This window comes from Rhinolophus sinicus, chromosome 2 (genome assembly GCF_057876585.1).
Source record: "Rhinolophus sinicus isolate RSI-liver-muscle chromosome 2, RSI-T2T, whole genome shotgun sequence".
NCBI classification, from domain to species: Eukaryota; Metazoa; Chordata; class Mammalia; order Chiroptera; family Rhinolophidae; genus Rhinolophus; species Rhinolophus sinicus.
In genome coordinates this window covers 106,006,568-106,019,554 of record NC_142502.1, presented here as the reverse complement: position 1 = coordinate 106,019,554, position 12,987 = coordinate 106,006,568, and the positions used below count along the sequence as shown (strand labels likewise).

The window sequence follows — 12,987 nt, the reverse complement described above, 5'->3', positions numbered from 1 at the left end:
GATGTGAAACCCTCAGTAAGGCAGCGGCAGGAAATGTAGATTTCACTTCTCCATTAATGAGAAGACTGAGGGTGATTTTTAGAACAAAGCCGGACAGAAAAATCCTGAGACCTGTGCTCAGCGAAGCGGTTTCTTCCCTTCTCTCTTCCTCTTAACCCGACTTCTTTTTTTTCTTTTTTTCTTTTTTTTTTTTTTTTGTACAGACTTGGCTCTATCCCCCACCTCCAGGGAACCCAAAAGAATATTTCAACTGCCCTGTCCATTGTTGGTGATATGATAACTATTTACATAGCACTAGGACTGAAGAAGTTAGAGAACACCAGCCAGCTTCCCACATGCTGTTCCAATTTTACTGCCACTATGCAAGGGCCCAAAGAGTGAGTCCTCCCAGCTCCCTCTGCCTCTCCTGGCCTGGCCACCACATGCCAGAAGCGGACTGACCACCGTGTTTATGTGCAAAGCACTAACGGGATAGCCAGAGCTAGGAGATATGGACTCTGCCCCATGTCATTTGTCATTCGCTTACAGGTCAGTTGGGGAGTGAGAATAAACATCTCTAAAGAAAAGAATTTATGTGCAAGTGAGTAGGCAAAAAGGCCAGTGGACTTAAAATAGAAAAGAGAAGTCATTGTGTGCATGGTGGACAGGGGGTCCTGCCCGTGTAGGGAGCCTGGAGCCTTCACTACTGTGCTGGATTCATGTCAGAGAAGAAGAAGGCGGTTGGCATCGCAGACCTGGCATACAGCTCCATGAGCTTGGCGATATTGTGAGGTGCTGTGGGAGGTCTACCAGGAGCCCGAGCCGGCTAAAACAAAAATGAACTGCGATAACACCACTGGTACTGCACACTGAAGGAAGTCACAAATGGGGTCTCATGCTTTTCCTGAGAGTGTGGCCATAATAATAAATCTCTTCTAGGTACTTCCTAACATCGCTCCTTACGAGTTCTCAGGTTACTTTTCTGGACAGATGGTTTTAACTCATGCTTCCCCTTTATAAACTCAAAAATTGCTCAACCCATCAAACATTTGTAATCTAAAACCAGTAGCACGAGACCACATTTCTGACTTCCTTCAATGTCTCTTCAAAACTACACACGCCTGCACCCTGCCAGGATTACATCACTCTCTCCGCTCTGTCCCACCTCACCCCGCCCACCTCACCCCTCTCCTCCCTCCCTCTATTCTCTGTCAGGATTCACTGCGCTAGACCCCCGACTTCTGGGGTACGTTGCTGTCACCAGTTCACCATCCTTCTATCCTGCAGCCCAATTACTTGGAACTACTAGAGGATATTCTACCTGATCAGCTGCCCCTTTCTTGAAGAATGTTATTATCTTCCATCTTCATCGTGAGAAAATGGAGGCAGAGGGAATTGCCCAGATTTACCCAAATACTAAGTAAAAAACCATAACTTTAACTCAGATTTATGATTCTAAGTTCTATACTATTAATTATTTATTTTTTAAAAATCGTTGAAAATTGCCAACCATTTATAATAGTAATAAAAACCATAATATATTTAGAAATTAAAATAAAAGTGTAAGAACTTTATGGGAAAAAAGAAAACTTTATTAAATTACATAAATGAATACCTCAAGAAGTGAAGAGGCATAATTTTCATGGATGGGGCATCCTACATAATGAAAAAGTCAATTTCCCCCCATATCTCTAACCAAAATGATGTCCCAACCAAAATCATAGCAGGATTTGGGGATAATTTGACAAGCTGATTCTAAAGTGTATATGGAAATAAAATCCATGGGTTTCTTAGACAATTTTGATAAAGAAAAGCAAAGTGAGTTTTTTTGGGGGGAGGTGAGGTGGTAAAGAAGTAATGAAAATGAGCCCTATCAAATATGAAGACATTAAAAAGCCATAATTAAAACAGTATGAACTTACAAACCAATGGAATTGAATAATCCAGAGACAAACCCATGCATCGAGGGGAACTTGGTATAAAGTCCCTGGAAATAAATGGAATATTTGGTAAATGGTATTAAGATCGATTTACTAGTTGGAGGGAAAAAGTTGTACCCTTACACCACATAGAAAAATTCCAGATCAATAAAGATCTAAATATGAAAGGAAAACCATAACATTAATAGAACAGCATAGTGGAATATCATACATGGCCAGATTAATATAAGGAAAAGCTTTTTACCCAAAATTATTTATCAGAAAAGAGGGGACTACGTTATACATAAGTCCTTAGGATTTTTTCTTTCCAAATTAAGGCCCCTCTCTCAAAGCTGTTTGGAGACATTACATTATCCTAAAATATCTCAATTAACAAATCCATGAGAATTACAATAAAATTGTTTTTATGGAATGTGAACGTGGAAACAGCGATAGGCCCATATTAATATATCAGATTACAAACTGTGATTTTTACATTAGTGAGTTGGTAGCTAAATAAAGGTAGTTTGACTATTTGACTTTTACATCCTTAAAATTTTATATGTTAAAACTGGTCAACAACTTTTAAAATATCCTTACTGAGAAAATGGAGTATTACCTTATCCCTTGATATTCTAGCAAAAATTGTAACTTTACTGCCTTGCAGTTGGAAAGGATTTCCTAAGATCATAAAAGCACAAACCACAAAGGTTTTGACTGTCAAAATTAAATAATTCTACTCAGGGAAGGAACAAATTTAACTGATGAGCAGCAAACTGGAAGAAGGCATTTGAAATATTTATACTGGAATAAGATTAGTATATAGAATATATTAGAAATCCCCATGAATTTACAAGAAAAAGACAAGAAAATTCAATTTTTAGAACAGACAAAAGGTATGAATCAGCAATTCACAGAGAGAGACCCCTGCAAAAAGATGCCCGGCCTCACGAGTAATGTGGGAAAGGCAAATTAAAACGAGATACTACTTTACACCCACCAAATTGCCAATATTTGAAAGTCAAATAATTTCAAGTTTTAGTGATGGTAAATGAAAATGAGAACTACTTTGCTATGTTGGTAGGGGTGTAAACTGTGATCCCTGAATTATAGAAATTACAAAGTAGTGGGATAAAAATAATTAACATATGAAACAAGGCAGGATATCCTTGAGAGTAAATTCTGGGTTGAAAGCTTCTAAGACTTGTGTGCTAAGTCTTGGAAGAGTTCAATAAAGACTAATTAGGGCTGCAGGATTAGGGATAGGTTCACGGAAGAGGTTTCGATGAATCTATAGTGTTGAATCTATAGTCTTGGTTTAAGACGGGAACAAGCAGGTTTCCTCCATGCCATCTGGCCCGACCCCCAGGAATGCTTGAAAGTCCTCTGAGGCTACTTCGGAGTTGGATATATCTACTAAAAAGATAGATGACTTACTTTCATCATCTGATTCAAATCCAAAGAATGTCTGACTTTTCTTTTGTGCAAGGGTTGCCAAACCGATGTTTCCAAATTCCGGTCAAAATGGCACAGTAGGTAAACGCTGTGCTTACCTTCTCTCATGGCCACATCAAAATTACAACTAAACTACAAAACAACTGTAATTGAGAAGAGTCTAAAATCTTGCTGAACCGAAGCCCTACAACTAAGGACATGCAGAAGAAGCTACCTCGAGACTGGTAGGAGGGGCAGAGACGTGGAATGGGCTGGTCTTGCACCCGCATGTGACCATTAAAAATCAGGAGAGATATCTTGGCTGTGGAGGTCCTCCCACCCCTGGAGGAGTGAGAGGTCCCAGCCCCACTCTAACTCAGGGTTCCAGTGCCAGGGAGAGAATTATGGGGACTTCCTGCATAATTTCTGGTTGTGAAAACCAGCGGAGATTGTGGCTGAGAGAGACTGAGGGTGGCTGGAGAACCAGCCGCTTCTCTTAAAGGGGCCACACAAGGACTTACTCTGAGCTCCAGTGCTGGGCAGCAGCTAGAAAGGCAGCAGGGACATATGGTGGGGAACTGAGTTGTCTGGCTTCGGGACGGGGGCTGAAGTGGCAGCTTTCTCCTGGACGGAGGAACTGTTTGAGGCCATCGTTTCTTTGCTCAGCCCTCCCCTCCCCAGTGTGCAGTTGCAGGCGACCGCCATATCTGAATCTCCACCATTCATTCACCATGCCCTCCTGATTTGAGACCCCTCCCCGCACAACTTTCAGGCACAACAACTCCGCTTCCACTGGCTTTTTCATACAAACAACCTGTCTTAGCTCATGCTACAGACTTTCCTAGGGGCTTTCAAAGTTTTGTGGAACCCAGACAAGCAGCATCTGGCTTGAGCATGTCCTATACCTCTAGCTGAGCAGCCCTAAGCTCAGCACTAGTGACAGCTAGTGACAGCCAGCCTTGGTTCTCAGATTGGCCTCTCAAGGTGCTTCCAAGCACAGCACAGGCAGCAGCCATCTGCAGATTGCTTTGTGGCTCCTGTAGGTGGCCCCAGGTGGAGCACAGGCTGTGGCTGAACTTGACCTGCAGTGGATCCCCTCCAAGGCGGTCCTGGGGTTGGTACCCCCAGTGGCCAGCTTCAAAACAATCTGGAGCATCACCCAGCCACCTCCAAGAAAGACACACCCAAGGGGCAGATCGGGCAGGCACCAGAGCCTTGGTGAGGCAGATCCTGCTCCGTAGGATCAGCCCCTGCACTGCAGCTCCTCCACTGTAGTCACAGCCAGTCCTCACAACCAGTGAGCCTGAGGGTCAATCCCTCCCACTGATGTGCAAATAGCAACTAAGGCTCAACTACAAGGGGAGGGCACACACAATCCACAAAAGGGACACACCTGGAGTGCGTGGCTCAGGTGATCAGGAGGACTGTGCTACTGAGCCCCACAGCACACCTACTACATAAGGCCACTCTACTGAGACCGGAAGACTAGCAACCTTACCTAAGACACAGAAACAAACACAGAGAGGCAGCCAAAATGGGGAGACAAAGAAACATCTCCCAAATAACAGAACAGAACAAAGCTTCAGAAAAAGAACTAAAAATGGAGACAAACAATCTACCAGATGCACAGTTTCAAACACTGGTTATAAGGTTGCTCAAGGATCTCAGGGAGCATTTCAACAAAGAGATAGGAAACATAAAAATGGAGATAGAAAACATGAAACAGAACGAGTTCAGAAATGAAGAATACGTTACAGGGAATCAACAGTAGATTAGATGAAATAGAGGATCGAATGAACCAGTGATGTAGAAAATAAGGCAGAAGAAAACACCCAACCTGAACAGCAAAAAGAAAAAAAGAATCCAAAAAATTGAGGAGAGTTTAAGGGGCCTCCAGGACAATATCAAGTGTACCAACATTCACATTATGGGGGTACCAGAAGGAGAAGAGAGAAAGCAAGGAATTGAAACCTATTTGAAGAAATAATGACAGAAAACTTCCCTAACCTGGTGAAGGAAATAGACATACAAGCCCAGGGAGCACAGAGTGTCCCAAACAAGATGAACCCAAAGAGGCCCACAACAAGACACATCATAATTAAAATGCCAAAGTTTAAAGACAAAGAGAGAATCTTAAAAGCAGAAAAAGCAGTTACCTACAAGGCACCCCCATAAGACTGTAGATGATGTCTCAACAGAAACTTTGCAGGCAAGAAGGGAATGTTCAAAGTGATGAAAAACAAGGATCTACGACCAACACTACTCTACCCAGCAAAGCTATCATTTAGAATTGAAAGACAGATAAAGAGCTTCCCAGACAAGAAAAAGCTAAAGGAGTTCATCGCCACCAAATCAGTATTATAAGGAATGTTAGAGGGACTTCTTTAAGACGAAAAAAAAGCAAAAAATGTGAATAATAAAATGGCAAAAACTACATACCTATCAACAATTACTTTCAATGGAAATGGATTAAATGGTCCAATCAAAAGATAGTGGGGCTGAATGAATAAGAAAGCAAGATCTTTACATATGCTGCCTCCAAGAGACTCACTTCAGGTGGAAAGACATACACAGACTGAAAGTAAAGGAATGGAAAAAGATATTTCATGACAATGGAAACAAACAAGCAAAGAAAAACCTGGGGTAGCAATACTTATACTAGACAAAATAGACTTTAAAACAAAGGCTATAACAAGAAACAAAGGAAGACCTAGTAATCCCATTTCTGGATATTTATCTGAACAAACCCAAAATGCTACTTCGAGGGGATGTGCTCATCCACATGTTCATTGAAGCATTATTTACATAAGCCAAGATGTGGAGGCAGCCTGGGTGTGTGTCCCTGAATGGATGAATGGATAAAGAAGAGGTGGTACATATATACAATGGAATATTACTCAGCCATAAAAAAGAAGGAAATCTTGCCGTATGCAATAACATGGATTGACCTAGAGGGTACTGTGTTGAATATAATAAGTCAGACAGTGAAAACCAAATGTCATATGATTTCACTTATAAGTGGAATCTAAAACAACAAAATAAACAAACAAATGAAACAGGAACAAACTTATATAGAGAGGACATTTTGATGGTTGCCAGATGAGAGAGTGGTTAGGGGTGAGTGAAAAGGGGACGGGATTAAGAAGTACAAATTGTTAGTTACACAGTAGTCATGGGAATGTAGGGTAAAGCATAAGGACTATAGTCAATAATATCGTAATAACTATGTAGGGTATCAGATGGGTACTAGATCTATTGGGGTGATAGATGGGGGGGGATTGGAGACGGGGGAAAAGGTGAAGGTATTAAGAAATACAAACTGGTAGTTACAAAATAGTCATGGGATATAAAGTATAGGGAATATAATCAATTATATGGTAATAACTATGCATAGTGCCAGGTGGGTACTAGTCAGGGGGATCACTTCCTAAATTATATAAATATCTAACCACTATGCTGTACACTTGAAACTAATATAAAATAATATTGAATGTCAACTCTAATTGAAAAAATCTAAAAGGAGGGGAAAGATCAATAGCGTGGTACAGCATCAGATGGTTGCTAGACTTATCATGGTGATCACTTCTTTAGCATAGGGAATATAATCAATAATATGGTAATAACTCTATATTGTGTTAGGTGGGTACTGTTGAATAACTGTGATGTATACCTGAAACTAATATAATTTTGTATGTTAGCTATATTTTAATAAAAAACTTTAAAAATACAAAAACAAAAAGAGGGGAACAAATGGAGCAGAATAAAGAAGGTATTCCGGTGAAAGGGAAAAACCTGGGAAAATGCCCTAAAGTGAAGACAGACATGATATTGTCAAGGAAGTGGGTGGAAACATTCATTGCAGAACAGGACTCCCGCTGGGAAGAGTGGGTAATATTTGTTATTAGAAGGGGGACACCAGAGTAAAGAGGATCTTGACTGCTTCTTGTGTATTCTAAGTGACTGCCTAATAGAATGCTTGATCAGAGAGCAGCTAACCTAAGCCCGTCATTGTATAGATGAGGAATTTGAGTCCCAGAGAGCAGATGTGATTTGTCTAAGGTCACACAGCGTAACAAAAACAGCTGTAAGGCTTGACTGGTGGGAATTCCTGGATAAGGTGGAAAATAGAAATCAGGAAGAAGTAGAAAGCAATAATATACAGATGTAGAATGGTAAAGTGAAGAGAAAAAGAAAAACATCTCAAACGGAGAAAATACAGTAATTGAGGGTAGATTCAAAGTAGGTTCCAGAAAAGAGAAAGAAGTCAATGCTGCTAAGTTCCCATGAAATCCTTGCTAAGTTATCGAGCACATTCTCTACGTGCCAAACACTGTTCTAAGCATTCTATAGGTATTAACTTATCTACGTTTCACAACAACCCTATTAAGGTAGACACTATTGTGATCGGCATCTTTTTATAGAAAATGATAAGGCACAGAGAGGTTAAGTAACTTGTCCAAGGGCACGCAGCTAAAATTTAACAGTCACAGTTGAATTCCCAGCAGCCTGGTTCCATAGCCCATACACACACTAGTACGCATGCTGCTCTCAGAAATGAGGTGGTTCAGAGAAGTACCAACTCCTGGAAAGAACTGGCTATTTTCCCTTAGATTCTAGTACAATGAGTCACCCTTACTATTACCAAAATAAATTCACTCTTAACCTTAATGCCACCCTCTCCTCCAAAGCAACTACCAGACCCTAAAGAAAGAAGCAAAGCACATGAAAAGTAATTTACCCCCAGTAGTCATGTGCCCGGTCCCCACTATCCACCCAGGACAGCACCGTCAGTTCTCCTGACAGGACGATCCACTCAAGCCAAAGAAAGACCATTTGGGAGGACATGTGACTTCTGGGCCCTTCCAGGCTGCTCAAACTTCACTTCAGGAGTTCGCTTAAACTGTTTCACAGAACCGATATGGTGAAATTAGAATAGCATCTGAAGGCTTATTTTTCCCATTCCTGAGCTCCTGTTTCCCCTGGTGAAGTTTGCAGGGGGTTATATATTTCTTAAGGCAGCCTATGCTATGCATAAATATTTTCACAAACAGTAAAGTGCAAAAAACTCCCACAAGCAGCTCCCTTCACCATTTTGGGAGATTATCAGAAAGGAGCCCTGCCTTCATTTCTCACATATTTTGCATAAACCCACAGGAGTAAAAGCTACTGTGTGGTGCCAAACCAGGGGACAGGAGACAGCGGAGGAGTTGGGGTTTTCCCATTTCCCTCCCTGATGAGGGCAAGCTGTGTTCAGGTTAAGGCATGTTGAATTTGAAATGACAACCCACTCAAGTTGAGATATCCAGAAACAAATATCATGAGTTAAAAAAGAAGCCACACTGATATGAAGTAATGAGATTTATTACCTTGAAGTGGGAAGGGATGTGGTCATGATAGGTAGACCACTCTGGGTTTCCCTGGATGCAAGCCTGAGGACAGCAGAGCCCCCAGCTGAGAATCCTGTACATACACACACACACACCCCGGGGCTGTCCCAAGGCCTGCTCTGGGAAGGAGCGATCCTGGGCTGGATGTGAGAAAGCTGAGCACCCCCTGCTACCCTGCTAGGATGGCCGAAGTTGCTGGCATCAGACTCTGGTCAGGAAGAATCAGTCTGAGGACAAAGGACAGAGGAAAGCCATCAGGGGGATCTCACTCCTCCCCAAAGCCCCTCCCTGCCTACAGCACACCCTGCAGAAGCTGATCTCTCCTTATCCCCAAATCATCTGCAAGCACCCCTCCTACAGCTCCCCACATCACCTCTCCCACTCAAGCCATTCCTGTGACCCGTCACTGTGTGTAACTGGGACCCCAGTAAGGAGGATGCCCCATGGTGCCCCATACAGGCCTCCCCACTCAGGGACCTCCCGATGCCGCAGGGTAATCCTGGCACGCTCACTCACGTGCCTCCGCGCGGCTGACGCTAGCCAGTCCCTCCAGATGCCCCGACATACCACCTGAGCAAGGCCTCCGGAAGTAGACGATAAGGACGGAGCCAGCAAGGATGCCCAGCAACCCCAGGCCGAAGGCCAGGCCACACAGCACGTTTTCCAGAAGATCTGAAGGCAGCGCGTTCTGGGGCACTGGAGAAAAAGGGGAGCAGGTCTGCCTGGAGCCTGGCTGGGGAGCGCCCCACCCAAGGGAATGATGTGCGTGTCTGGGATGACAAGGGAGAAACTGAGGCATGGAAGATTGAGGTTGGCTCAGAGTGACTACACAAGCTCAGAAGGGACTAAACAAGGTCCAAGTAGAGAAAGAAGGCCCTCCCATAGGTCTATCCTTTTTTGTCCCCAAATGAACCAGGCTTCCAGGGAGAAGGGTCTCACCCCAATAGGCAATTGCTGTGTAGCTGTCAATTTCATGAGTCACGATGCAGGAAAAAAGGTCAGAGTGTGACGGTGTGAAGTTTAAGTAAGCAAAGGCCTGGAAGCTGAGTCCATCAACGGCTGAGACAAAAGTGGGCCCGACTCCTTCCACAGGGGTGGAATGATGCTGCCAGTTCACCGTCAACGTGGGCGGGAAGAGATTACTGACAAAACAGACCAGCGTGTTGGGCTTGCCGAACTCCAGGGGCTTCAGCGTGAACACCTCAACGACAGGAAACCCTAGTGGGGGATTGAAAATGAGAAAAAGAAAGGACTAGTTTAGATGGTACCCCAGTATTTGGAGGGGACGTGGCATACAGACAGGTGGGCAGAGACAGAGTCAGTGCGGACGGGCTTAGAGAGGAGAGATGAGGGAGGTGCTGGGGCTTTGAAGAGTTCTTCTAGGCAAGAACCAGAGCTGGACCAAGAGGCAGAGCCAGATCCAGGCCACTCTGGACCTATCCACCCTGACTTCCTGCAACACTTCCTGTCCAGACCTCACAGCGGCATCTAACCACACATTGCCTTCTCATTAAAACACAGGTATATCATCAGATGCTCCCATTCCCCTATTCTATCTTGCTGAGCATAGTACTGTAACACAAGCATTAATATTCAGTGTGCATTAATTGCTCCCTGCTGAATTCATCAAGTTCAATAAATACCGTGTTTCCCAGAAAACAAGACCTAGCGGGACAATCAGCTCTAATGCATCTTTCGGAGCAAAAACTAATATAAGACCCAGTATTATATTATATATTATAGACCCAGTCTTATATTATAGTAAAATAGGACCATATCTTATATTAATTTTTGCTCCAAAAGACACATTAGAGCTGATTGTCCGGCTAGGTTTTATTTTCAGGGAAACACGATAACTTTGAATGCCTCTATTACACATCCTAGGCACTTGTCTTCTGCCTCACAACAAAAACAGAGTGCAGCCCATGGCTGGTAGAAAACTAAAGGTCCTAGCGGAGAACCAAGAGGCACCAGAGGTGCGGAGCTGGTGTGAAGGGGAATAATTCATTGTATAGGTTAATGAGGTTAAGAATGTAGCCCCCTGCCCCCACCCCGGAAAAATCCCTGACCTCTAGACACTGGGATTTGCCCTTCAAGTCGTGGGCCTATGTGCTGCATCATGATTTCGCAGAATCCTTTGTCAAAGAGAATGGTAGAATTATTTCCAGACTTCTGCGCCCAGTCAGCAAATTCAGGCAGGCGAGGTACTCGAGTATTCCGGGAAAAGTCGAAGGAGAAAAGCTGGTCCCCGTCATAGGTCTCAGAAAGTCCCACGCTGGGAGTCCCATTCTGACAGAACATGGTGTGCAGGAATGTGTGGTTTTGCAGATCATTCCGCCATCCTGAAGTAGGAACTGCAAAGGAGACAGGGCGGGGTTCGGGAAGGTGGGAGCCCTCTCTTCCTCTTTAGCTTAGAAAACAGCCAGGCCTGCTACAAAGAAAGGGGTGGGATGGGGCATATCCCCCACTAGTGTCTGTTATTTGGGCTCTCCCACCCAGTGGGGTGAAAAAGAAATTACATTATCTCTCCAAACTACCTCTGCCCATGAAGAGGCCAACTGTCTAAAGTTTTAAAAACTAAAAAAGGCTCTGAAAGTGACAGATTCAGAGCCACAGTGTTGGTTGTGTGTTTGTGCACTACACAAAGGCATCCAGCCAAGGAGGTAGTTGGAGGGTGAAATCTAGCTGGCACTTTGCTCACCGAGCCATGTATCCTGGCACAGGGCTTCATCCTCCCAAAGGGGAGACGTTTGTCTAATTCATAGAAGCCGCCATATTGACTTGCAAAGGGCCTGGATGGGTTCCCCAGTATTAGAATGGAGAGCAAAGGAATGGTCACGGCTCCCCAAGCTATAGATGACACTGTTCCCTCCTATGCCTAGACACACATGGTAAACTGAAAAACCAGTCTCCAGGCTTCTTTTCAGGCGTTTCATTGGCATCAGGCCTCTCTGAAAATGTTTCCCCCCCTTCAACTTTCCAGCCCTTGAGAGGACTGGGGCAAGTGACCCCATAGCTGCAAGAAATAATCCCTATTCTTTGAAACTTCGTGCATGAATCCCCCAACCAGTAGGTAACCTTCCACCCAATATGTAATACCTAGAATAATAGACATTTAGAATAAGAGGGTTCTTCCAGATTATTATCCCATTCTGCCCCATCCTTTTCAGAGAAGGCAATTAAGGACCAATGAAGATAAGAGACTTTTCAAGGATCACAAGGTGAGTTGATGACAGTGCAGAGTAGACTCTTGAGTAGAACAGTAGAAATGACATTTGCTTTGTTCAAATCCCAGCTCTACCACTTTCCAACTGTGTGAACCTGCACAAGTTACTTAAACTCTGCCTTCTTTTCTACATCTGTAAAATGGGTATACTAATCTCTGCTTCAAGAGATTCTTAAAGGAAACATATAAAGCACCTCTGACATCTTTTGCTGTCCATTCATAGTAGCTCCTTTCCTCAATTCGGTTAGTTTACACTATCCCACAGTACTTCCCAACACTTAAAAGCACAGGGCTCTTCTTCACGGGCTGAGTTGGCTCCCTAGGCTCCTGCCCCTCAGAATGAAGGTAAAGGGGAGGTGCTGTCATACCTTGAAGGGCGGTCCAGGAGTGGGGCAGCAGCCACAGAAGGTGTAGCAGCCGCAGGAGCGCAGCTCCCCGGTTCTTCTCATGATCCATCGTTTCACCCACACAGTGGGCCAGAAGCCGCCAACCAGCTGACCCAGGTCCCCAAACTCCCACCCAGATCACGTTCCGCCAGCTCACTTCCAATAGCGTCCTTGCTTTTTTTGGCTCAGCCAATCATAGAAGGGAAGGGTTTAACGTCATCAGTAGCTGGGGAGAGAGGCCTGGGGCGAGCAACCTCCTGAAGGCTCTTTGACCAGGCCACAGTGGGGTGTGTGACTGGTCTGGGTAGGTGTGGAGGAATGTCTGCCTCCTGGTGGGGATCCCTCTATAATATCAGGTCATCAGCCTCAGCCTGTAATCTAACCCACAGGCTCTTCAGAGCAGCGCCACCCAGTGCCAGAAGGCTGCAGTGGGGAAGCACCTGTTCACTGCAACCCCCAGGGCTCCTCAGACTCCTCCTCTTTCTCAGAGAGACACTCTCCTTAGCTATAATTCTTTCTACAGAAATATTGTGAAAATTTATTAAGTGCCAAGTATTGGGCCCAGTACTAGAAACACAAACACGTATGCATAAGGCATATTCCTGTCTTCAAAGAGCTTAAAGTCTAGTGGGGGAGGGGTCAATGAATAAATACAC

At 44.1% G+C, this 12,987-nt stretch overlaps 1 protein-coding gene across 2 annotated transcripts; it reads right to left on the bottom strand.

The window, feature by feature from the left end:
* Positions 1 to 8,677: 8,677 nt before the first annotated feature.
* LOC109451004 (HLA class II histocompatibility antigen, DM alpha chain) lies at positions 8,678 to 12,472 on the bottom strand. Of its 2 annotated transcripts, none has more exons than XM_074332760.2 (5): positions 12,314 to 12,472; positions 10,789 to 11,073; positions 9,659 to 9,937; positions 9,236 to 9,415; positions 8,678 to 8,946 (listed from the first exon to the last, which is right to left on the bottom strand). In XM_074332760.2, the coding sequence occupies exons 1-5, from the start codon at positions 12,399 to 12,401 to the stop codon at positions 8,942 to 8,944; spliced, it is 837 nt and encodes a 278-aa protein (XP_074188861.1). In that variant the 5' UTR covers positions 12,402 to 12,472; the 3' UTR covers positions 8,678 to 8,941. The 2 variants fall into 2 exon arrangements, with proteins under 2 accessions (XP_074188861.1, XP_019594420.1); XM_019738861.3 differs by having other exon boundaries at positions 9,287 to 9,415.
* Positions 12,473 to 12,987: the final 515 nt, after the last annotated feature.

What these genes read in the sequence shown, in the direction of transcription:
- LOC109451004 (XM_074332760.2), bottom strand. Translation starts at nt 12,401, where the DNA reads ATGGATCATGAGAAGAACCGGGGAGCTGCGCTCCTGCGGCTGCTACAC. An exon ending in CTCCTGGACCGCCCTTCAAG is followed by an intron (nt 11,074 to 12,313) that starts GTATGACAGCAC and finishes TCTCCTTTGCAG; the next exon opens with TTCCTACTTCAGGATGGCGG. An exon ending in GCAAATCCCAGTGTCTAGAG is followed by an intron (nt 9,938 to 10,788) that starts GTCAGGGATTTT and finishes ATCCCCCACTAG; the next exon opens with GGTTTCCTGTCGTTGAGGTG.